At 38.2% G+C, this 23,774-nt stretch overlaps 1 protein-coding gene across 2 annotated transcripts in view; it reads right to left on the bottom strand.

Annotated features, from left to right (window-relative positions):
- NTNG1 (netrin G1) overlaps positions 1-14,938 on the bottom strand; it is a 427,667-nt gene extending 412,729 nt beyond the window's left edge. For both annotated transcript variants that reach the window (XM_036767766.1, XM_036767767.1), the window contains exon 1: positions 14,605-14,938. In XM_036767766.1, coding sequence (XP_036623661.1) covers positions 14,605-14,850 — 246 coding nt within the window. In that variant the 5' untranslated portion in view covers positions 14,851-14,938. The remainder of the gene's footprint in view (positions 1-14,604) is intronic.
- Between the last annotated feature and the right edge of the window lie 8,836 nt (positions 14,939-23,774).

Here is a 23,774-nt window from a genome sequence, read left to right on the forward strand (position 1 = left end):
GAACAGAGAGCTTTTAGAGACTCACTCCAAGCTGCTAGTCTAGAAGGGTTTCAATTTAGATTAGTGTTGAAGCTGGCATGCAAATAAAGAATACACATGCTCTCAGCTGGGCACCCAAGCACCAGGAGGTCTGTGACTTTGGCAGTGAAGACAACAGAGCATTTTTCTATTTTGATTTCCAAATACCAACATCATCACCCACCTTGCCTTCACTTCACTCTTTTTTTTAAAAGCATCATTTGATTCTTTTTTCTTTCCCTTTCTTTCTTTTCATTCATTTATTTTTTCTTTGCTCCTTCTTTCTTTTCTCTTTCTTCTGTTTTCTTCCTTCATTTTTCTTTTTCTTCCTCTCTTCCTTCCTCTTTATTCTTTTCTCTTTATCTTTTCCTTTCTTTTTCTCTTTTTTCCTTTCTCTTTGTCCCTTCCTTCTTTCTTTTTTCTCTTCCCTCATTTTTATTTCTTTCTTTCCTTCCCTCCTTCCTTCCTTTTATTTTTGCATGATTACATTAAGAATGACCAAGAAGTAAAAACCCTAAGCTCTTCATAGGATAATGAAAAGAAAACTAGATCTGGAAATAGGAAATCTGGGTTCAAATACTAGGGTTACCCTAGGTAAGTCACATAATTTGTCTGAGACTTGGTTTTCTCATTTTCTCAGTCTTCAAAATGGGGAAAATAATACTTTCAGGAGAGAAAGTATGGTATATGGGATTCGGAGCTGGCCCCAGTCAGAAAGATCTAGATAGAATCTGGCCTCTAGTCCATTTCGGTTGGTGATCCTGGGCAAATCAGTTTACCACTCAGAGCCTCCAGGAAACTCTGTAAGACTAAAAAGTGCAGAGTATTCACTCATCTGTATTAGTGGAGGGAGTTTATTTCTTAAGCCATTAAAATCATAGGTTTGGTTTTTTTTAAATACTTCTCCTACCTATTAGTAATGAATCTCAAAATAAAACATGTGTGAATTATTATTGCTGCTTTTTCGATCCACTAGAACACCTTCATAGAGAAGACAACACAGTATACCAGAAAGAGGTCTGGATTTAGAGTCAGAGGATGTAGCATCAAATCTCAGCACTGACATTTACAACCTGTGTGACCTTGGCAAGTCACATCCCCTCCTCAAGCTTCAGTTTCCTCTGTAAAATCAGAAGGCTGCATTAGATGTTCTTTAAGCTATTTGTCAGCTCCAAACCTATGATTCTACACGTTCATCCTATCATCTCTGATAGACATTCCTCAACTATGGTTTGAATTGTTAATTGTATCCTGCCCATTCTTTCCAAAATCCTTAAGTAATGTTACTCATTATTTATAGGTTTTCATCTATGGGACCATTACTTTCATGATATATGAGGTTTTATATATATATATATATATATATATATATATATATATATATGTATATATAGCATCTTGCAGAGTAAGCAGGGTATCATCAAGTTGAATACCACTGTCAGGTCATTATTACAGACCAATGGCAAAAGCTATCATATTCACATGCACATATATATATCTATATATCTATATCTATATACGTATATATAGCTCTATACTCAGAAGTCAAAAGAGTAGAATTATTTTATAGATAGATATAGATATGCATATACATATATACATATGCACATATACATGTATATATATCCACCTTTGGGTCCCAAAAAACTTAATATAAAAGACCATTAATTCACTATATTTCTGAGAGTATGTTCCTTGGACTTTACCTTAAGCCAGAAATGAAGTAAAGAATCTTTAGCTGAAATTTCAGGATTCTGAGACTTTTATCATTACCTAGTTACCAAAGCACATTTAAACTACAAGAAAGAATCCTAAATCAGTATGTTTGGGGGGCTATGAATTGAATAGATAATTCTGTGTAAACAGTCTTTTATAACATAAAATTGTGTAAGGCTTTATTAACATAAAAAAAATTTAAAACACCACACTAACTGTTTTGCTCAACACTTTTCCCACAAGAATGATTTTGTTAACCAGCCCACAGTTGCTTACTTCCTATTGTGGCTTTTAGGCAGTAAGTAAATGTGTGTTCCTTCCTCTCCGATTTCCAGCAACCTATTTCCACTGATATGAGTATGTTATAATGGAAAACAAAATAAAAATACAATATATCACAGATGATTGGATTGTTTATCCTCCAATGAAGGCATCCATCATCCATATCCCAAAGATCTATATTCTGCTTATAGAATCAAATTTCCTATGGCCATTTTTAACTTAAAAAAAATAAAATAAATTTTGAAAGGAATGAAATCATGCTACTGCATTTCATAATGGGTATCTAGGTGGCACAGTGGATAGAGTTCCAGGCCTAGTCAGGAAGATTCATCTTCCTGAGTTCAAATCTGGCCTCAAACACTGGACAGCTGTGCGACCCTGGGCAAATCACTGGACACATCTGTAAAATGAGCTGGAGAAGGAAATGGCAAACCACTCCAGTATCTTTGCCAAGAATGGGGTCAGAAAGATTCAGACACAACTGAATAACAACATTTCATAATTCTAAAAATAAGAATGTATGTATGATTTAAGTTGTTCTCTAAGGCCTGGGAATCACAGTATCATAGAATTTAAGCTAGTAGGAATCTAGAGGTCTTCTAATCCACCGGTCTTCATTTTACATGTTAGGCAACTGAGGCCTGGATAGATTAATTAATTTGCCTAAGGTGACACAGATAATAAGTGGCAATTCTGTGTTTTGATCAAGGGCCTTCTGACTCCAAGTTCATTGCTTTTTCCAATGTCCAAGTGATAAGCATACACTACCAAAGAGTGAGATTAAAGTAAGAAAGTCACCATTTTTAAGTAGCTATAGATACAAAATTAAAAAAAAAAAACATTTATGAAGTGACTACTTTTTGCCCATAATTGTCATGGATATTAAAGGTGAAAGTTAAAAGTGTCCCTTCTTGCAAAGAGCATACTGTCTTGTACTAAGAAGGAAACATTCTGAATGCAGATAAGAAAATAAAATGTGATTTCAGGATGGGAAGGACTCTTAAAACCAAGGAAACAGGAAAGGTTTTGCAAAGGAAATGGCATGTGAGCTGAGCTTTGGAAGAAGCTAGAGATTTTAAGGAGGGTGGGAACAGCAAGCAGGAGAAAGGAATAAATTCCAAGGATAGAAGACAGCCTGAGCAAAATCCTGGAGATTGGAGAAAAAGCCTTGAGTTTGAGGAAAAGGCAAGTTTGACTTCATCACAGTCTAAAAGGGGAGGAGGATAGGGGATGGGGCCTATGATTCCATTGATCTGGATTTGGAGATCATCTACCTATACTCTTAGATCAGCTAAATTAACATCTTAAAGGGTTGGCTAGAGTACTTAGAGGTTGAGAAACTTGCCCAAGAACACCTAGTCAGAATATGTCAGAGACAAGAGCAATATGAAATAATGCTATCTAAAATAGAATTATGTCATATACATTTTAATTACCTAGATTTCTCAAACTAGGCCAATCAGCATGTATTCTGGGCCTTGGCAGCATAATACACACAAACACACACACACACACACACACACACACACACACACACACACACACACACCTTTTCCTTGACACAAATGCATTTGGTGCTGCTACTCCCTCCCCAATGATGCTTTTAAGAACTTTCTTCAACCAGTCTCCATGGAACAAGTACCCAACATGTACCTCCTTCCCTGGTGGTTTCTAAAAGCAGACAGAATCACTGCCCCCAATGAAGAGAATTGACATGAACAGTCCTCCTACAAAATTAGCTCTGAACCCTCAAAACCTAAAGTAGCTTTACTTGGAATATCACTATGGAAAACGCGGCTGCTTCTAGTGACTCATAATTGCCATAACTGGGTCACTGCCCCCTTTGGATGGTAAGAAAATGTCTGCGAACAAAGAGCAAGGCAGTAGAGTGGCAAGAGAACTGTACTTGGAGTCAGGAAGAATTGAGATCCAATCTTGCTCCATTTGCCAGTTCTGTGATTCTGGGCAAGTCCCTTAATCTTTCTTAGCCACAATTTCCTTGTCTGCAAAAATGGGGATAATAATAGCCCCTACCTCACAGGAATATTCTGAGGATCCAAGGAGACAACCTATGTAAAACACTCTGCAAACCTTAAAGCATCAAATAAACCTTAGTTGTCATGAGTTGTTACATGAGAAATAAATCACTATAACTTGAAGCAATCTTAGAGATCATAGAGTATGAGTGCCTCATTTACAGAGGAGGAAACAAATGTCCTCAGGGGTGAAAAAGTTCCCTCATGTTCACATATCTAATAAGTGACAAAGTAGAAATTAGAGCCTGTTCTTCTTATCTCCCAGATCACCACTCTTCCATCTGCTGGTCAGATCAACAGACTATCTTAATTTTCATTAATCTCTTGTAATGGGGGACTAGCAAATGCACAGAGGTTGTTAATGCACTGAATGAACTTTTCCTGAAATACAGAATTCATCAGTTTTCAAGTTGCTAAGTACGTTTCATCTTCTAACTTTATCTTTATATTTTGTGAAATCTCCCTTTGCACAAGTCAGATACAGGATAATCATTACAATATTCCCCAAACTAGGCAAACATGTTCAAACCAAGCAGTGTCTGTGGAATTATATTTGATTATTCATTTTCTCATTTCAGCAAAGGACAGAACAATACAGGAAAGAATCTTAAAATGGTACCTTCAATGCCCTTTAAAAAATGATTAGGCAAAATTTATGAACGCCATTTTTGTTCTTTTTCTGTTTGGAGTCTGGGTTTCCTTGTCTTACCCATACTGCAAGTACAGAGGCCACTCATGATTGCCACAGGGGCTTTGACCTTCTCTGTTTTCAACATGGAACATTATACCCCTCCTTGGGCATCCTGGTGGCATCTACTCTCAGGGGTTCACCATATTGGTGTCAAACAGGGCAGTCAACCAGCTTTAGCCCACTGTAGCTCAGAACTCCCAAACTCAAATGATCCACCAGTCTCAACCTTCCTCAGCACCAAGGATTACAGAGTATGCATTACCATATTCAGCACGTGAATACTGATTACTGGAACTCTCAACTCTCAAGAAAAGTATTTTCCTCGTGTAAAAACAAATGCCCAGTTTAATACAGCATTTAATATTTTAGAAGCTGGTCTTAAAGTAGGTCAAAGAATGAAGCCAATTCTGGGTTTGCTCATAACCCACATCTTTAATTTTCACAGGAGGGAAGCTATGTGAATCTGTATATTAGCCGCAAGTGGGAAAGAACCTTGCAAGCAGCCAGATTCCAGTAAGCTTTCTTTCATTTTGACTGCTGTGAAGTGACTTTGATCATTTTCTCTCCCTTTCAGAAGAAAAGAAACTCTGAAGTACAAAATGGTTCATAGAAGACCCATCTATTCATTGGTCTAGAGAATGAAGACCAACTGAGATTTTGTGTCAGCCACTGTTAAAGCGAAAAGCATTCCTATATGCAATGTTTTTGTTTTTGTTTTTGGTTTTTGGTTTTTATTCTAGGACTAGCATTAGTACCTTTAAGAGACCAACAGCGAGCTTTGGAAAGATAACAGCTCTTTTCCCAACTTCATTGCCCAAAGAGCAACTGAGTTCACAGAAGGGGGCAACCAGGTGACTCTATCTCACATAGCTGATGTCATTATTAGTCTGTCACCAAATGCAGCAGTCACTGCCAAGGACATGGAAAAGTTAACAAAATCTCTCTAAGGGAAGAAAGATCTTCCTCTAGGGAAGGAACATTCATATTTTCTTTGATTAACTGACAAACAGATACATGTGAATCCTCCATGTAGAATAGTATTATTATTATTTTTAAAACATATGGGACTTCAGAAAAACAAACAATTAGAACCAGGGCAATAAACAGAAGAGAATTAAACAACTAATGCTTCTTCCAGAGTAAACTTATAATTAGAGATAAAGGAGAAGAAAATCAGTGGTGCTCATCTTCAGGGAGAAAGGTCAGAGCATTCATTTTGTCTCCCTCTCTCTCCTTGTGATATGCTTGATTTTCCTAAATATTTCTGGATGATCAAATCAAGACAACAGTGCATGGAGTATAGCCAAGGGCAATAGTTTTAATCGTGAAGTGGACAACCTCTAAGGTCCCTTCCAGCTACAAAGCTCTGATCTGGGATTGATGATACTTTAGATAAGGCATTTATACATTCATCATAAAAGCAAATCAAGGAAGCTATAAACATCGAGGAGAAATTAGGTATCGGTTGAATTAGCAAACAAGTAAGCAAGTATTTACTGCACCTAGCACTGTTCTGGCTATTATGGGGTAAAACAAAATCACAAATTTAATGATAGATAGGAACTTTGTGGGTAGGTAGGTGTTACAGGGGATAATGCACCATGCCTGGAGTCAGGAAGATCTGAGTTAAATCCAGCCTCAGATACTTAGTAGCTGTGTGGCCTTGGGTAAGTCTCTTAACCCCTATTTGCCTCAGTAGCTCATCTGGAAAATGGGGACACACTGGAGAAAGAAATAACAGATCGCTCGTATATCTTTGCAAGAAAACTCCATGGACAAAGTCCATGGGGTCACATAGAGTCAGACATGAATGAACAACAACAAAGAAACTTTTGGTCCTCTGGTCTGGCCCCTTAGTTTTACAGTTAAGGAAAGTGAGTTCCTGAAAAGATAACTGACTTGCTTAAGGTATAAGTGAGAACACTTAAATTTGAACCCAGATCCTCTAACTCTAAGCCAAATTCTGTTTGCACTACACCGTAGTATAGAAGGCTTGGCCCCCTGGGAGTTTAAAACAGCTGAGAGAGAAGACATAATACATACATAAAACTTCGGGTTAAAAGTGAGTTTCGTATGCAGATACTCTATCAAGAATATGTGATTAAGGTAAACAGTACCCAAGGCAACCAGTACCTAAATTAGCAGACTAAAAACTCAGCCATGGACATGCAGCTAATAAGTACTGGAGCTGGGGTTTGAACATATATGTCACTGCACCATACCACCTCTATCAACAGATTGAAACAATAAAGTGATAAATATTACTACAATTAGAAAATTAGAAAGCATCTACTAGTGTAAATTGCATGGCACAGAGGTACAGAAGAGATAAGTACAGAATTAGAAAAGCAAGAGACAGATCGTCACAGGCTGGTTTGTCAGAGAAGTCCACTTGGCCAAGGCTTTGAAGGGTACGTTGGACATGGTTTACAAATGAACAAACAAGGAGAGAGAAGGGCATTCAGAGCAGCATTAGCAAAAGGCAAGGAGGCAAAAAGATGGACTGAATGGAATGGAAGGTTTGTATTAGGAAGTAACGCAAAATAAAGTCACACAACTGTGTTGGTCACTTTAGTGGACGTCACTTAGAATTCAGGTGGAGATATTTAGACCATGCAGTCAGAGCCATAAGTAGGGTATGGTAACCATCACTTTGCTCAATGTCACTAAAATTTTAGAGGGTTCTGATTTCACTTGCATTCCTTCTGCAGCATTCTAAGCTCACCAACTCGTTAATAAAAATACTTGGTTAAAATAGGAAGCTTCTGCTCTGGCTGCATACCAGATGCAATGCTACTCCCCCTTACTCCCCAGAATCCTTAGCTGGGGCTTCATGGTGTCCTTCTTGCATATACCACACCCCTGCTTCTACTGAATTGCTTTAAATGCTAAAATTACTAGTTACAGCCTTCTTTGGATTCAGTAAGCAAGAAAGACTCCTTGTAGGCTCTTGAGCAGGGAGATGACAAGAGAAAGTGGTGGTTTAGTTTAAAAAAAAATTTTGCTTTGTATTTAGAGGAGTAATATATTTTGGACTTGAATTCCACTTTCAAATATGAGTACCATGGAAAGGGGGGAAATTTTTCTTTTAAAAAAAAATGCCAATATGTAAGTAAGCCTATTGAAGGACTGGAAGGGGGGAAAATGGAAATTGACAGATATTTTAATACCACCATCCTGGTATAATGAAGGGCAAATCAAATGAAAGAAACGTTGTATCTAACATTAAAAGTTTTCCTCATTTTTTGGAAAGACAGCCCATATGAATTGGATCTATTTTTATGTGGTTATGGTGTCTGCTGACAATTCCCTTTCATATGCAGTATTAGGGGAACTGTTATTGATACCTTTTCAATGAGAATGTTAATTTCTCAGAGGCAACCAAATAGCCACCAGATGGCAACCTGAGCTGATCTCAAAACCATCAATTTCAAGCAGAAACTCTATAGCCTACATTATACTCAATCCCTCAAGTTACCCTATTCTTCTGAAAATAGAAAAGTCTAATGGTTTCTTCTCTGCCTCCACTCTGCTGCAGGTTTTGCAAGTTCCATTTTAACAGAGGAAAATATGCTTAACATCTAATATTTACAACAAATGAAAATAACCAAGTTTTCCACCTCCTCCCTCCCCCTCAATGGCAATTGATCTAGAAATGTCATAGGAACAACTCTTAATAGCACTATTAGGGTTGGTGGCTATTCTTGTCGAATATGCATGAATACATTAGTATACTTCCTCAAGAAAATTCATTTTTGTTTCAAATTATGACTGTTATTGCGAAAAATAGTCTCCCTTTTAATTATTTCCACAAACATTGTAACATTCTTGCTAACTACACTACAGAGTACTTTATTTTTGCTCTTTTTAGCCATATAAGCCTACTTGTAATTAAAGGCACACGACATTAATGATGCTCAAAGTCTCAAAGGGAAACATTTAATGTCCACCTCATAATATTATGCCAGAATTATGTGCACAGAAGACTTTTTAATAATCTTTGTTTCCTAATTCCATTTTGATTGGCGGTGAAATCCACAGCAACACTCAGGGGCTCACATTTCAACTGTCATCAGCACTTCAGTTCCATAAATTGTACAAATGCACTGACTTCTCCCGTCTGTGGGCTTCTTTTCAAAGCTTCTGTTTAACTTCTCCAGAAAATTAGCTGCAGGCTGGAGATAATTGCAGATAATTTTACCATTTTTAAGCCACTGGGGCGTTGCATTGAGATGTGACAGAGAAGTTTGTCTAAACACAAAGGGGAAATCGCTGGCTTTCCATTGTCATCTCAGATCTCGGGGAAGGTTCATAATATGATAGCATCGTGTATGCAAATTGAAGTTGTTGGCACTAAAATGATCTTGAATTTTCTGACACAGCCAGCTCTCTTACCTGGTGTTCTTAATTGGCTAGGATGACTGATAGGACCTTCATTAACACTGAGTGTCATGTTGGAATTATTATGCTGTGATGCTCTACTTAGAATTATAGATTTAGAGCTAAAAGAGACCTTAGAATTCAACTAGTCCAGGAAATTGAGGGCTATAAAAGTGAAATGATTTGTTTAACATCATACCACTAATAAATAGCAGAAGTAGGTTTAGACCATGGGACACGTGATTCCAAATCCAGCATACTTTCCACAAGTTGTCTTCACACTATATGCCCCTAAATATAATATGCATATTCAGACAATAGTCTTCTGTACACAACCTGAACTGGTTAAGGGATGTTTAAAGTTCAAAAGAAGTATCAGTTGGGGCATCTAGGTGGAGCAGTGGATAGAGCACTGACCCTAGAGGCAGGAGAACCTGAGTTCAAATCTGTCCTCAGACAATAGCTCTGTGACCTTGGGCAAGTCACTTAACCCAGATTGCCTCAAAAATAAAAAGAAGTATAAGTTTCTCAGTATATTCTACAATTCACCTCTTAGTTACATCTAAGGCACTTAATTGTTTCTTATTCCCTGGTAATTTAAGTATAAATAGGACATTTCTCTAGAATACATTGTGCCAAAGATTATTTAGTAGGATCTCAGAGCTGGGTGGTAGAGGTATTAGGAGGTATGGGTGGGAAAGAAGATCTTAAAGAAAACTACTCCCTACCCCACTCCCTCTCATAAGACGATTCAGAGACATTAAAAAGACTAGAAGTCAAGTCACTCAACTCTCGGCACTGTAGGTGTTCCACTCTGGTATACACTTATCCCTTCCGCATAGCAACCTTCCCCATCAAGGTCTTGATATATCATGAATCAGCATAAGAAATTAAATGGGAATTTTTGGAGAGTTTCATAAAAGCTACAGACGACACAGGAAGGGCAACAGATGAGAAAGAGTCTCTATGACCAAATACTTAACCCAAATTTTACAATAAGGTACTATAAATACCCCATAAAAGAAAAAGAAAAAAAATTCAAATTTCTTCTCTGGTACAAAAGGGAGGGACAAAAAAATTTACACAGATTTTCTAGATTGTGGGGCCACACTCTTAACTCCCTCAATATGGAAGGGATAACTATTTCTTCTCTACAGGCAGACAGTGAAATTCACCTTCTTATATTAAATGATCTCGATTTTTAAATGTTCCACCTAGGTTAATAGTGCTTTTGTTTAACTGATACTCAGGCATGTTGTTATGAGAGATAACAGGATCGTAGATTTAGAGACTGAAGAGACCTTACATGTCATCTAATCCAACCCCCTGCCCACTTTATAAATGAGGTTTATCAAGACTCAGAGCTAAACTAATTTGCTCAGGGTCACATAGGGCTCGGATCTGAGCCCAGGGGCCCTGTGGCTCCAAATCCAGAACTCTTCCCAGTGACCCATGATGCCTTATTTTCTTTTGTGCCCATTTTTAAAGTAAATGCAGTTCTCATTCAAAGTGACTGAAACCACTGTGCACTGGAGTATCAACAGAAACAAAAGAAACACAGGCAGCAGATAACAGAGACAAAGCTTATTTTCCCAGCATCCCACAGGCTCTAAGGGGATAAAGCAACAACTGCAAAATAATGTTTTAATATTTTCTGAGTCTGGTTTTTAGTTTAGGAATGTTAGACCGCAACAGTAGTGTGCTATATATGAGTCAATTCACTATTCAGATAAGTCTAGAATGTGCTGTTTATGTGACTCCACACTGAGTTAAACAAAACCAGTTACCAGTAGGCTCTGGTCTTCCTCTCTCAGTGTGTACCCTCAGTCCTTGGACTCCCTATTGTTGCTGCTAACAAGGGTGTTACCAATTGGGTAAGTGATTTCTGATACTACTTTGCAGCAAAAAAAAATTTACATATGGGGGCTAAACGCACAATTGTGTGTGTGGCAGCTACACTGATATAATAGGCCATAATGACTCTGAGGGAACAGTTATGGATGAGCATGTCAGAGAGGAGAGAAGTGAGGAGCCTGAGTAAGTCATAACACAAATGACTTGCCTGACTTCCATAAATCCTGGGGCTAAGGAGCACCTAAGCAGGCCTGAGCCGGCAGAGTCCTGAGACAGCTTTACGGTCTTGTGTCAGGAATCCTTATGCTGTAGAGTTTTATGGAAAAGCCAAAATTACAGAGGAGCAATTGTGTGCCTATATTTAGGCCATTATCACTGACTTGGTCTATAACGTGCATACAAATAGTCCCAAAGTATTCATTTAGATGATAGATTATTAAATCCATTATGCCAATAATATGCATATTAAGGAGTACAAATTAAGCATTGACAGGTAATGCCTCATAAACCCTGTGCTCTTCCCTGAAAAACTGTCATGTGCAATGACTAGCTCAAATCCACAAAACACTCAGGCACTTGAGTGATGGCCTGGATTCTGATGGTTATAAAGCCCTTTGTGTGGTAGGGTTTCTAAACAGTGAGCCCATACTTACAACTTAAGGATTTTGAAGTTTGATATTCAGTTTTGTTTTATTTTATTTCATTATGGTTTTTTTTTTGGCCAGAACTTGTGGACTACCGGAAATGAATCCAACATAGGTTAGGGTTAAAAAACTAGGTAAAAAAAAAAGATAATTTCTTTCCAAAGGGAAAACATATCATCGTCAAGTCCATACGTAAACTCCTACAACACAGTAGGATTATAGATCTAACAAGCTCTGAAAACAGGTCCTCCAGATTCTAAATTCAGTGTTCTTACCCCTACTTCATGCTTCCTCCCTTAAAGGAGCTATACTGAGGAGGCAACCAAAGATAGCAGATGCACACAGGTAAACCAATCACTGAACATATTATACCAGGTTCGTGCTGTTTGGAATTATACATCGAGAAAGACTCTAACTTTTTTGTTCATGTCTATATTCTTAAACAGTTTCAAAAAAGTCATGAGATTATAAGTGCCTTAAAGAACTATGTAGAAAAGGCCATTTAAATCATAGGAAGTATTAGTGGACATCCTTCTTTTACCTGAAGGAGTTGGATATTATAGCATACATTGCCTGAAAAGCAATTTCCTCTAGATTCACAATAATGCTTTAAGCCTGTCCTGACTTTTTGTCAGAAACAATTAAATGTATTTTATAAAGATGACAAACTCCTTTCTTTCCTTTACAGAATTTATGAAAATTATTTGTAATTCTTTGTAAATAAGCACCTTCTATGGAAGTCTCTTGATTCTACATTTCAAACTATTTGCTCAGCACACACTCGTTTCCCAGAGAGACAAGTCCTCTTTTTGAAATATTTAGACTTTTGAAGCACTTTAGTCATACTGACACCTAATAGCCAACCTCTTTTTCTCACTCTCCACAAAATCAGGTCCAGCTTATAATTCAAACCAGTCCCCAAAGGCACTTCTGGAAAATGGCAAGCCCTTAGTGTTCAGGTGAAAATGCTCTTTATTGCTCAAAATTGTTTCCTGTTAAAAAGCCTTTTTCTGAAATGCTAGGTCTAAGATGATCTTATGCTAATTTAACTCACTGGGGATGGTGAACAGATGTTACTTTGATTAATAGTTTCAGTATCCTGAAAATGCCAGGCCAGGTTCAAAACAATAAAGTCAGGTAAGAAATGTATTAAAAAGCATCATCCTCATATTCGTCATGTTGGAAGAAAATGGGATCACATCTCTTACACCAAATAAAGGCCAACTGTAAATCAAAGTATAATATTGAAACAAATTCAATGTTACCTAATCCCTTTAATTTCCATCACCACACCATATATTATTATTTTTTTGATATATTGGCATATCTGTATTTTTATTTAAAAATTCCAACATAGGTACCCTAATGCCCCATTTTTTAAAAATTTTACCCACAAAATCATACAATTTCAAGCTGGCAGGGACCAAAGACCATCTAGTTAAACTGATTTAAGAAGACCACTGATAAATTGGAGAATATGTATAAGGAGGGCAACAAAGTTGGTGAAGGGCCTCAAAAATCATTCCATATGATGATCAGTTGAAAGAACTGAATATATTTAAGCTGAAGAAATCAGTAATACATACAGTCAAGTATTGAAAAGGCTTTCATATGGTAATGGGTTTATAACTTATTTTGCCTGGGCCCAGAAAGCAGATCCAGAATCAGAAAGTGGAAGCTAGAAGGAACAAAATTTCTTCTCGATGTATCTTCCTCAATATAATGCAAGCTCCTTAAAGGCAGAGACTATTTCAGTTTTGGCTTTGTATTCCCAAAACTGCACCTAGAACATCACAGGTGCTTAATAAATGATTATTGGTTTGACTGATTAGTAGTTAGAGCCATCTAAAAGTAAAATGAGCTGCCTCAGGAGGTAGTAGATCAAAGATTTATTGGAGGTCTTTACTTATCAAAGATGGTGCAGAAGAGATTATTTTTAGAGGTATAAATAGGAATTGATGGTCATCAGTGTCCCTCCCAACTCTGAAATGCTGTGAATCTCTTTATTTTACAGATAAAGAAATGGAAATCCTGAAAAACTAAATGATTTACCCATGGTCACCTCACTATTCAATGTCAAAGCTAGGACTAGAAACCAAGTCTCTTGATTTCTCCATTCAATCCTCAGTCCACTATGCCACACTGTCCTGTCCCCCCTCCCCACACCACCCAAAGAAGAGTTAGAAGCACCAAGAGAACAATTTTGTGGTCATTTTGTTTGCCAAATCCAGATCCATATCTGCATTTTTTTTTTTGCTCTGGAATTGCTGGCTTCCAGGAACTAACTATATGTTCAATAGGAATGTCCTTTCTGAAGGAGAGTTTTCCTGACATTCTATTACTCTGCTATCCTTCTATTCTGTAGTTATTGGGGAGTGGAGAGATAGGGATCACTTAACCAACTACTCCAGATCATAGCTGTTTCCTGATAAAGACAAACTCAGGGTGGGAGAGGGGAACTCACCTGTGTTCGGGTCTAATCCAAGACTCAAAGTCACTTACTACCCATCTTTGCCCTAGTACAATACTAATAATAATAATCAGAAATAATTATTATAATGATAACTTATTATATGATCATGTCATTATTAATATTGCTGCTATTATATTGGAAGGTATTTCAACCATCACCACCCCACCATACCCAGGCTTTTACAGTTAGCCAACCAAATAGGACTAAGTCCCATTCAGAGTGCCCAGATCTGAGACTGGGCATTTAGCTCAACTTTCTTACAGTATACTTCCTATTGCAAAAACCTCTGTTTTCCAGGGAAGCCAACTATGAGTCTCAGTGCATCCATCATACTGCACACATTATCATTCCAGATACAGGAAACCTTTTTGTAGAATGAAGCTATCTTGTAAAAACAAATTGGCTACCTGAGGACTCCACTCATTTTATTACTTCACACTCTGAGCCCTTGGGTATACGGGTTATGCCCCCACTTAATCTGTAAATACTCTTTTTAAAAGTTTGTCTCACCATTGCACAGAATGTCTCAGGCGGGTCTCCACAGGTAATGTCAGGAGGATCCAATTTCACTTTCAGATATTTTGTCATGTCAGTAGCTTCTGGCTGGCAAGCCATGTAATCCCAAATTTTCCCTTCTTCTGTGTAAATCTGAGTCTTACACACATCATAATGTCCCCACACTGATGGATAATGCTGCATCACAGAGGACACAGTAACCCAAAGGGCATGAATTGATAAGAATCTTGACAAATACATCTCTAAATCCTTTGAAAATTTCACCAGGACTGAAACAAAGTTGATGTACTGTAACTTTGCTTTCTCTAGGTATATTGTTTTGTATATATATGTATATATATATATATTTTTTTTAAATATACACACACAAAGAGGCCCCAAAGCAGATTCCAAAGCCAAGAGTGGTAACGTCTTAGAATATAGTGCTTTTTTCTATAGGTCGAAGACTTTGGTGGAAGCCTATCATACTCATGTGACAGCCTTTAAAACCAGCCCTAAGATTTTTCTTTGTCCCAGAGCTTATCTCTAGGATTGTTGGGTCTTGCTTTGCTTTGTTTTGATTTTTTCTTGTTGTTGTTGTAACAGATGTCCAAGAAGAGATGCTAATTTAACAAAGTGGTAGGTCTTCAGTTGTACTGCCGATAACCCTGAGTGATCCTCCTCTATGTTCACAGCTCACAAGGGATGCCCAGACTCGCTGATAAATCAGTATCTGAAGCAAAAGGATGAGTGTCTACAGCCCGGTGTCTGTTTCCCATCAATCATTCTTTTCTTCTGGCACCAACACCCTTTTAGAAACAATAAGAGTAAGAGTTATTGTCCCAGAATCAATGCATTACCAAATGTCTGATATGTTGACATTTGGGAGGTTTGATGTAATATAAAGCAAATTGGTGTAATATGGATAACCTTTACTGTGGCTGCTTTGCTAGAATGAACAAACCACAGAAATCATTCACATTGCAAAGAAACATTCTGATATGAAGGGTTTAACTCTTCCATAACAAAGGCACATGTGTGCTGCTGCAGGTGACTTACAGGTTTTTTTGGTTCAAAAATTATATTTCTATCTAGGCTAAATGGAGAGCAAACAGCCAGATTTAAACATTTCTCATATAGCTGGCAGGGCTGGAAAATCCTGAAAGAGAACAATGGGGAGAAATGAGCTCTTTTATTACAATGACAAAGAAATGACAACTACGTGTATGGCTTTTGTCTCTTGGCAGAGGGACCCTAAAGATATCCAAATTCCTTGTACATTTCTCAGCTTTTGTTAGCTTGAATGAAAAACAGTATTGTTGGCACTAGACTGTCCCTTTGGATTTGCTCATTAGTATTGGAAGAACTTAGAATCTTTTGTTTAGCTGTATTTAGTGATAGAGATGAGACTTAGTTCACTGGAAGTTATTTAAAAATAAATCTAGAAGGACCAATTTTTCTCTTTTTGGATTTTCCATTTTCTTAGCCTTTTTTACAAATCACTTATGTCTTTTCTGTAACAGGAGTGGAGAATTTGTCCCAAAGGCCAACATTATGCCCTACATTAAAACTTTGATCTCTGTGGTAAAATGTCTGATTCAAAACACATAAATAAAAATAGAAGAGGGCAAGTTAACAGGTCATGAAGCAGAATGATATGACATTTATTATAAAATAAAATAAAAGTCTACCATTTCACAGTGGGTTTAATTAATGACTACTACTGACAATCCACATTTGGACACAAAGGTGTCACTAAATCCAACTTATAACTTTTCTTTTTTGAGCTAGCTTCTTGTCAAAACTAAACAAATATTTACATTTTAAATCCAGGCACAATTAAAAATAATAAAATAGGTAATATAATCAGATGATTCATTGTCTGTGTATAATTTTACACCTAGAAAAATGATTTTATTCTCCACAATCCAAAAATGACAAAAATGCAGTTTTTATGAACTTTATCGTAGCCCTCTAAATCCAGACAACACTCTTTAAACATGCAAGTTAATTGTCTTCAAAACAATCCTATAAGAGGGCTTACCATACTTAAATAATGCACCATCTTAAAACGAACTAAGCTACAGACACTACAAAATGCCAACAGATGGTAGAATAGTGTTTCCATAGCAAAGTAATTTATAATAATTGCTTTATGGATGCAAGTGCAATTTTCATTATATTCCATTCATAAAATGTTATCATACAGCTGCAATTTGCAATATTTTCTATTAGGAAGTGTGTTGAATATTTGAATTTCCATGAAGAAGTAATTAGTAGTTTGTCTAAACATGTATAAACTACAGATCTGAATTTGTCACTTTTTTTTAATAAAGTAAAACTTGTATACAGCACATCTTAAAAATCTTAAACTAAAAATATATATATTGTGCAGACCCATGTGTTGTGGCTATTTGAGCATTCATTCTGTTTTTCCCATTTTTAAGCAACAGCCTTGAAGTTAGTATTTTTAGAAATACGCATTTGTTAAACAATTTAATGATTTCTGAAAGTGTTAAAAATGTCTAGCTATGTGCATTGAACATGCTCACTATGTGAGTACATTCCTAGTAAATATTTTAAAGGGAGGAAAAGAAGCACTACTACACAAAAGTGACATCTACTAGACCTGAAACTATTAGCCTCCATTCTTAAATTTAACCATATAATTACTTATTTATCAAGAATAATTTGATTAGCAAAAATGGCAGATTCTTGAAGAGCCTGGAATAAGCTGCTTTGATCTTGATTTTATTAGCATCTTGGTGGTTTTTATTTGTTTGCTTGTTTGTTTTATATATGAGGAACACAAAACCTAAGGTTTTAAGTGTAAATTTGAATTATCCCTGGGGTTCTCTTTATTGGTTTTCAAAAGGAACTCATGCAACTCCACCCTTTTGTTATAGATAATTCTACCTTTTCTCCATTTTTCCATCCAACTTACTGTAACTTCTACCTTCATTCAAGCAAAGCAAACAGTGCTCCCAATATCTAACTTACCAAAATAGGAAGTAAATGTATGTATTTATGTGTATGGTATGAGCATGGAAGTAGGACAAGGGTTTGCACCTGTTAATGTCTCATGACACAACAGTCCTATCAGTATAAGAAATTCTAACTGAAAGGACTTCCAGTTATAATGATGGTCATTACCTAGAATTATATACTATCACATTGATCTGCCATAGTGCCCTGACAAGGGAAAAAATGCAGAGGAGTGCAAGATATTTGAATATTAGGCAAATGTAGGACTGAGCAACAGACATCTCTGACAAGAAGCAGCCAATTATAGCTTAAATTCCTGGCACATAACCAGTTGTGATTAATAGTTTTCCATTACATTACAGACATATTATTAATGTATTAAAAATGTCAGGCTTTGGCAAGAACTAATACAGCATAGCTCAGTTAGTCTGCAGAATCGCCACTTAATGAGCTCCTGTTGACACAGAGAAAGACATTGACCAAAGTGTATTAAAGAGCATGGGGAAGGGGGTCATCAAGGCTCTCATAACCCAATTATGCTATTTGTCTTTATTATTCTTAATCTTTGTAGTGTCACTCATTATGTGCTCTAGGCTTGGAGAATCTCCTGCTTCTCAAGATTGCATTGACTTTTTTTGAAAATCATACTAACTAAAAATTAAAAAGAAATTAAATCTCCAAATTTCAAAAAACATTTAAATGTTAAGCTGTAGGAGAGAAAACACCTTTGTCAAATCCAGGCATTTACTATGAAAAATATAAATTAATAAAAGGAAAAAAGATCTCCTTAAAGAACATAACTAGATCACTTCTAATATCTAGATTTTGAGTTTTTTATAGCCTTGGTCTCCATCTGACCATAGATTCAACTGGGTTAAACTCAAATTTTAAATGGGCTTTAAAAGTCTAAGTCATAGCCACAAAGGGATAGGCAGCCTGATTGTGCAAAGAGGGGTATTCAATGACATATTTTGGCATTTAGCACACTGGGGCTATCCTTTCTGGGCTGTAGCTGAATCAATTACAAAGTAATTCAGGCTTTGAATTTTCTCACGTGCTATATCCTTTAAATATATGCAACACCAGAAGAGCTCTCTGACAGGGTCAAATCTCATGATGTCCATTTCTTTACTCAGCAGACCTTAAAAACTCAGAGTAATTAAGTAATGTCTTTGGGTCTGTCAGTAACTCCAAACACTGAAGAATTGCATTGGACAGAAACTCCTGCTATAAGTGCTTGGTAACACATGGATCATTGTATAATTGTGTGGCTGAAATGTACAAATATGTACATTTTTCATACATCTCCACCTGACAGATGTTATTGATCAGGGATGGGATGTACTATAAAAATGGCATGCATACAGTATATATTTTTTTTAAGTTTCCTTTAGCTTACTCACTTCCACCATGGATTGGCTTTTCACAGTGTTCCAAAGGCCCTTTCTTTTGACCCAAATAGAAGCCCCAAATTTCTAGCTGCAAATAGTTATAGTTAAAACAGTTGCTAGACAACTCTACTAAAATAAACTGCCAATTCTTTTTGATGTCTTATGGCCAAATATCATGGTCTAGCTATTTTAGATGGCTTCCAGCATTCAATTTTGGATGGAATTTCACACTTCGTGGTGTTGCTGGGCTGATATTTGTTCTATTGACCCTGGGTTTTGAATTCAGGGTGCATCTGGAATTGGAGAAGTGAACCCATTCCTCATCAACATTAACTTGATAAATATATGTTCTCTGAAATTGAGAGAAATAGAATAATGTGGTTTGCAATCATTTTCCATTAGAGGTGTCTCAATTGACAAAGGCGTAGACAGTTCCAACTATCTATCAATTGATAACTTCCCAAACAGGAACAATATAATTCATTGCCCATGTTATCTTTTTTAAAAAGATACTTGAATTGTACTTTGTATCTAGGAATTTTTTATAGCAAAGTCAGCATTTTATATTATCTCCATTGGATATAGATTGGCATTTGTAATTTCCTTAATTCTTCTGGTTAAAATATAAAGAACCGGATTGCTTTGTGGTGTCACTAGTTTACAATATTTATATCACGGGATATTATAATCATTCACCTAACCTTTGAGATCCTGAACACAACCAAAGTATTTAAATAAAGTCCTTGTTTTTCTCAGGAGAAAATCTTCCACTGAAATTGGATAGCATATACTCTGTGGGATATACATTTTTGTTTTAAGTTTAAACAATCTGCTTGATTATTAAAATTCCTAATGCTATTTCAGAACCAAAGAACCCAGTAAAAAAGCTGGCTTTCATTCCCAATGAACTTTCCTGTCTGTTCAGCCAAACACAAAATTCCCCTCTCTTCCAACTAGCCAAGCCAGGAAGATCCACACTTCCAAAAACAGAAGTTTATGGAAATAAGCACCTGAAGTTTGAACCCAGAGCTCTAGGAGCTGATAGAGGGTGCCATTTTAAAAACTATACTAAATTTTTGCCTATTCTGCGAGATGTTATTTATCATATATACATGCACACTTCAAATCCACCATATGAGTGGTCTAAAAAAATATTTTCCTTCCAGACATGCTTTTGTAACTGTCAGTACCTCTTCCAAAATCTTCCTGATACATAAAATCTTAAGAGGCTATATAAATATGAATGCTGTCCCTGGTATGATTCAGTGTAAAAAAGTTATCCAAGATAAATATTTGCATAAATTTTGCACAACTGATAGGAATAATATCACACTTTATCCTCCACCCTCATAAAACAGGGACAAGCAGTCCTCATAAAAGTTGCCCAAACTAAAAATTCAATAATAAATACAGTTTGGGACTTCAACAAATGAAAATTTGTTATCGTTGTAATCAAATTCCCCAGATTCACCTACTCCTGAACTTCAGAAGGGGAAAGATCACTGGGCTCTTAACCAAGGTATGGAATCCATGGTATTGTGATATTGCCATTCAGTGGTGGAACAATATCATGCTTCATGGTATCTGAAAAAAATTCCAGATAGCCTCCATGCAGCAATAGAAATGTATTGACAAAAGGTTCAAATGTGAAGGCCTCTGTATTTTCATTTTTCTTTTGATATTGATAAAAAAAGAATGAGGTTAAAGCCTCGAGATTCTCTTCTTACAGCAAGGTAAAGTTTAAATAACTAAAACAAAACACCAAGTCAACAACCTTATCTGCAACACATGTTGTTAGAGGTAGCTTTTTTCTTTTGCCATAGTGGAATGGGGAGGAGAGAAGTAATCAAGCCAACTTAGCCTAAAATTGATAATAGGTTAGTTAACACATTCAAGTTCAGTAAATGCCACCTATTTCCAATAAACTTTGGTGCTTGGGCCATTAATTCTTCTGAAGTTTAACTAGTAAATGTATTTTAAGAAAGATTTGGCTTTTATTCATTTTCCCAGGCTAAAGTTTTAATTTCTCAACTGCGCAGAGAGGGAGGGCACTTTTAGTGATTTCCATCCTAAAACTGGGCTTTATTTCCAGAACAAGTGAGGTGCCAACTTCACCATATGCTTATTGGAATTCTCAGTCTTTTCTATTCCAAAGACTGACACACTGTTATGATACAGGACAGCTCCTTTATTTGGTGAGGGGACTCTGTTCCCATCTTCAAGCAGATTTTGTGCTAGTTACACTGTTTGTCCAATCACTTCTATTCTCTCCTTTTAAAGTTCGGGCTCCCTACCATCCTTGTGCCACAAGACGTGTTCCTTCACTAACCCTGATGGGTTTGATGTCCTTGGCTTGGGGGGAGGGGAGAGGGGAAGCCAGGTTGCTAATGTTCATTCCAAGAAGTTGATGAGGATAGCTTGAGGTTTTATTTATGAGCCTGAATTTAATTAGATGGTGGTGGGGGAAGGGGAGGTGGTGGAATCACATTGAATGCACTGAGAGGAGTTTCAATGACATGCCAATATATGAGGTCCTAGATTAATTAGTCACCGGAGGAGGAAAACCACTAAAAAGGCAAAGAGAAAAAAATAATACTTGTCCCCCCCCCAAAAAATTCCTGATTATACATGATGCAATGACAGAAGAGCTAACTCCAGCTCTCTTGCAAACAAAAGGTTCTTTAGAATAGAGGCTTGTCATCTTCCCCAGTGCAAGGACAAGGTACTCTTAAGTGGATCCTGAAAAATTGGTCCCCGGTTGTAGTGCCCAAAGAAACAGCAGAGGGCGCAGTTTCTTTTTATATCCAACTTTTCCCTGTATGAATCACTTAATTGGTTATTTTGAGCCCAATAATATTCGGTATTATTTGTATTATATATAGATATCCACAGATCCATACAGGGGAGAATAGCATTGTGAGCAATTTAATTTCCCCAGCCGTATCCATCGACTGATTCATTTAATGGTAGTAAATAATCTGAGAAAATATTTCAGCCTGCATTCCGAAGTCTATTCCTGTTTCAATCCTTCTTTCTCTCCCAGCTGCAGGGTATGAGATAGTAATGCTTTAATCTTGCACCAATAAAAGGGATTAAAAGAGACTTCAAAAGCCTCTCCCCCTTAGTCCCCAGCACCACCCAGGGTGCCAAAGGACTAATGGGGGGGGAGACCTTTTTGGGTCCCCACCACCACCACCAAGGCAAAGTCAATTGTCAAAATAAATCTGACATAACCCCTGGTGTGTGGTCAGGTATGTTCCTGTGTGACATGTTAACATCGGTCCGGCTTTTTAGGTCGGGGCACAGACCCTGATCGAGAGGTGGGTGAGACCAGTGCTTCCATGCTACCTGATGGGCGCACCTAGACAAATACACATACGTGGTGTGTGCGTGTGTATTGGTGCACACATGCATACCACACAGGCTTGTCTTCTAAAGGTGCTCTACAAAGTTCCTCTCCCATCCCCTGGAGCCATCCCTCCTGCCTGTGGATTGCATTACAGTTCTTCTGATTGGGGGGCTATAGGTTGCGGGGAGCGGGGTTAAGGGAGGGTTAAAAGAGAGAGAGAGAAGAAGAAGAAAACGGGCGGGTCGCTGAAGGAGGGAGGGAGGGAGGCTGCACTTACCGTGTGGACCATTTGCCCTTGTTACAGTAGGCGGGAGGCGAGCAGACGGCTCCTTGCCGCGGACCTTCCCAGCCTCGTCCGCGTCCAGTGGTGGCAGCGGCAGCATCGGAGCCCGCGGCTGCCAGGCGGAGGCTGCTCTCCCCCGCCGTGCCTCCTCGGGCGAGCGCGGGGACCCGGCACAGGGGCGGACTGATTAGGAGGGGTTCGGGGGTCCAGTAGGAGCCGTCGAGCTCGCCCCCACCACCGCAGAGTTGCTTCACTTGCCTCCAGAAGTCCAGAGGAGAGGGCGTGGGGCTGGGGGCTGGGAAGGGGATGGTGGAAAGAAAGCCCTCACAACAGCAATCAACGCCCCGCTGCTTAATTACCTTCGCCCGGTGCCGAGGGAAAAGAACTGGCTCCCGGGAGGAGTTGGCCCTTTCAAAGCCGAGACCCCAGAGAGGGTATTCCTGCTCGGTGTCCTCCTCTTCCGAAATGCAAAAAGATCAGTGACTTTGGCAGGTAGATAGGGGGAGTGGAGAGGGGGAAAGGGGGGTGGGAGGAGAGGTAGAGAGAGAGAGAGAAGGAAAGGTGCCTCTCCCTCCAAAAATGTGATGATAATAAGAATAAAATTGCAGGCAAACTCAGTCTCCCCAGTTGCTCACTCTCCTCTGCGACTCCCCGCGCCACCTCTCCCACTTTTCGCCTTAAACTTTTACTGAGGTTTTCCTGGTGGCTGTTGTGTTTTCTTTATTTCCACCCCCTCCTTTCTTTCTTTCGTTCCCTTTTTGTGTTTGCTCCTTTATTTGGTCTGGGGAGCTGCAGGACGCCTGGATGCCCGGACTCCCCGCGATCAGATGCAGCACTCAGGCGGCTCTGCCCCGCTTGGCACCGCTCTCATTTTATCTCCGATGAAGACGTTGAGCGCACTCAGAAGGGACATAAATCAGGACAATTAGCACTGGCGCCAAGGAGATCCTCTCGTACCAATTTCGCCAGGGCTCCCTTCACGCATTCCTCTACTCAAGTCAGAAATGTCACCGCACATAGCGTTGATGGCTGGCAGACGAGACACTTGGAAAGTCCATTTGATGAAATATACATGGCCCGAGATCCTTCTGGATTGCAATTCCCCCGGCGCAGCCTCCCCCGCCCCCGGCGCCGTGCCCGGACGGACCCTGCCTCAGTGTGGCCAGGGAGCTCTCTC

Source organism: Trichosurus vulpecula, chromosome 7, assembly GCF_011100635.1.
Source record: "Trichosurus vulpecula isolate mTriVul1 chromosome 7, mTriVul1.pri, whole genome shotgun sequence".
Lineage (NCBI taxonomy): Eukaryota > Metazoa > Chordata > Mammalia > Diprotodontia > Phalangeridae > Trichosurus > Trichosurus vulpecula.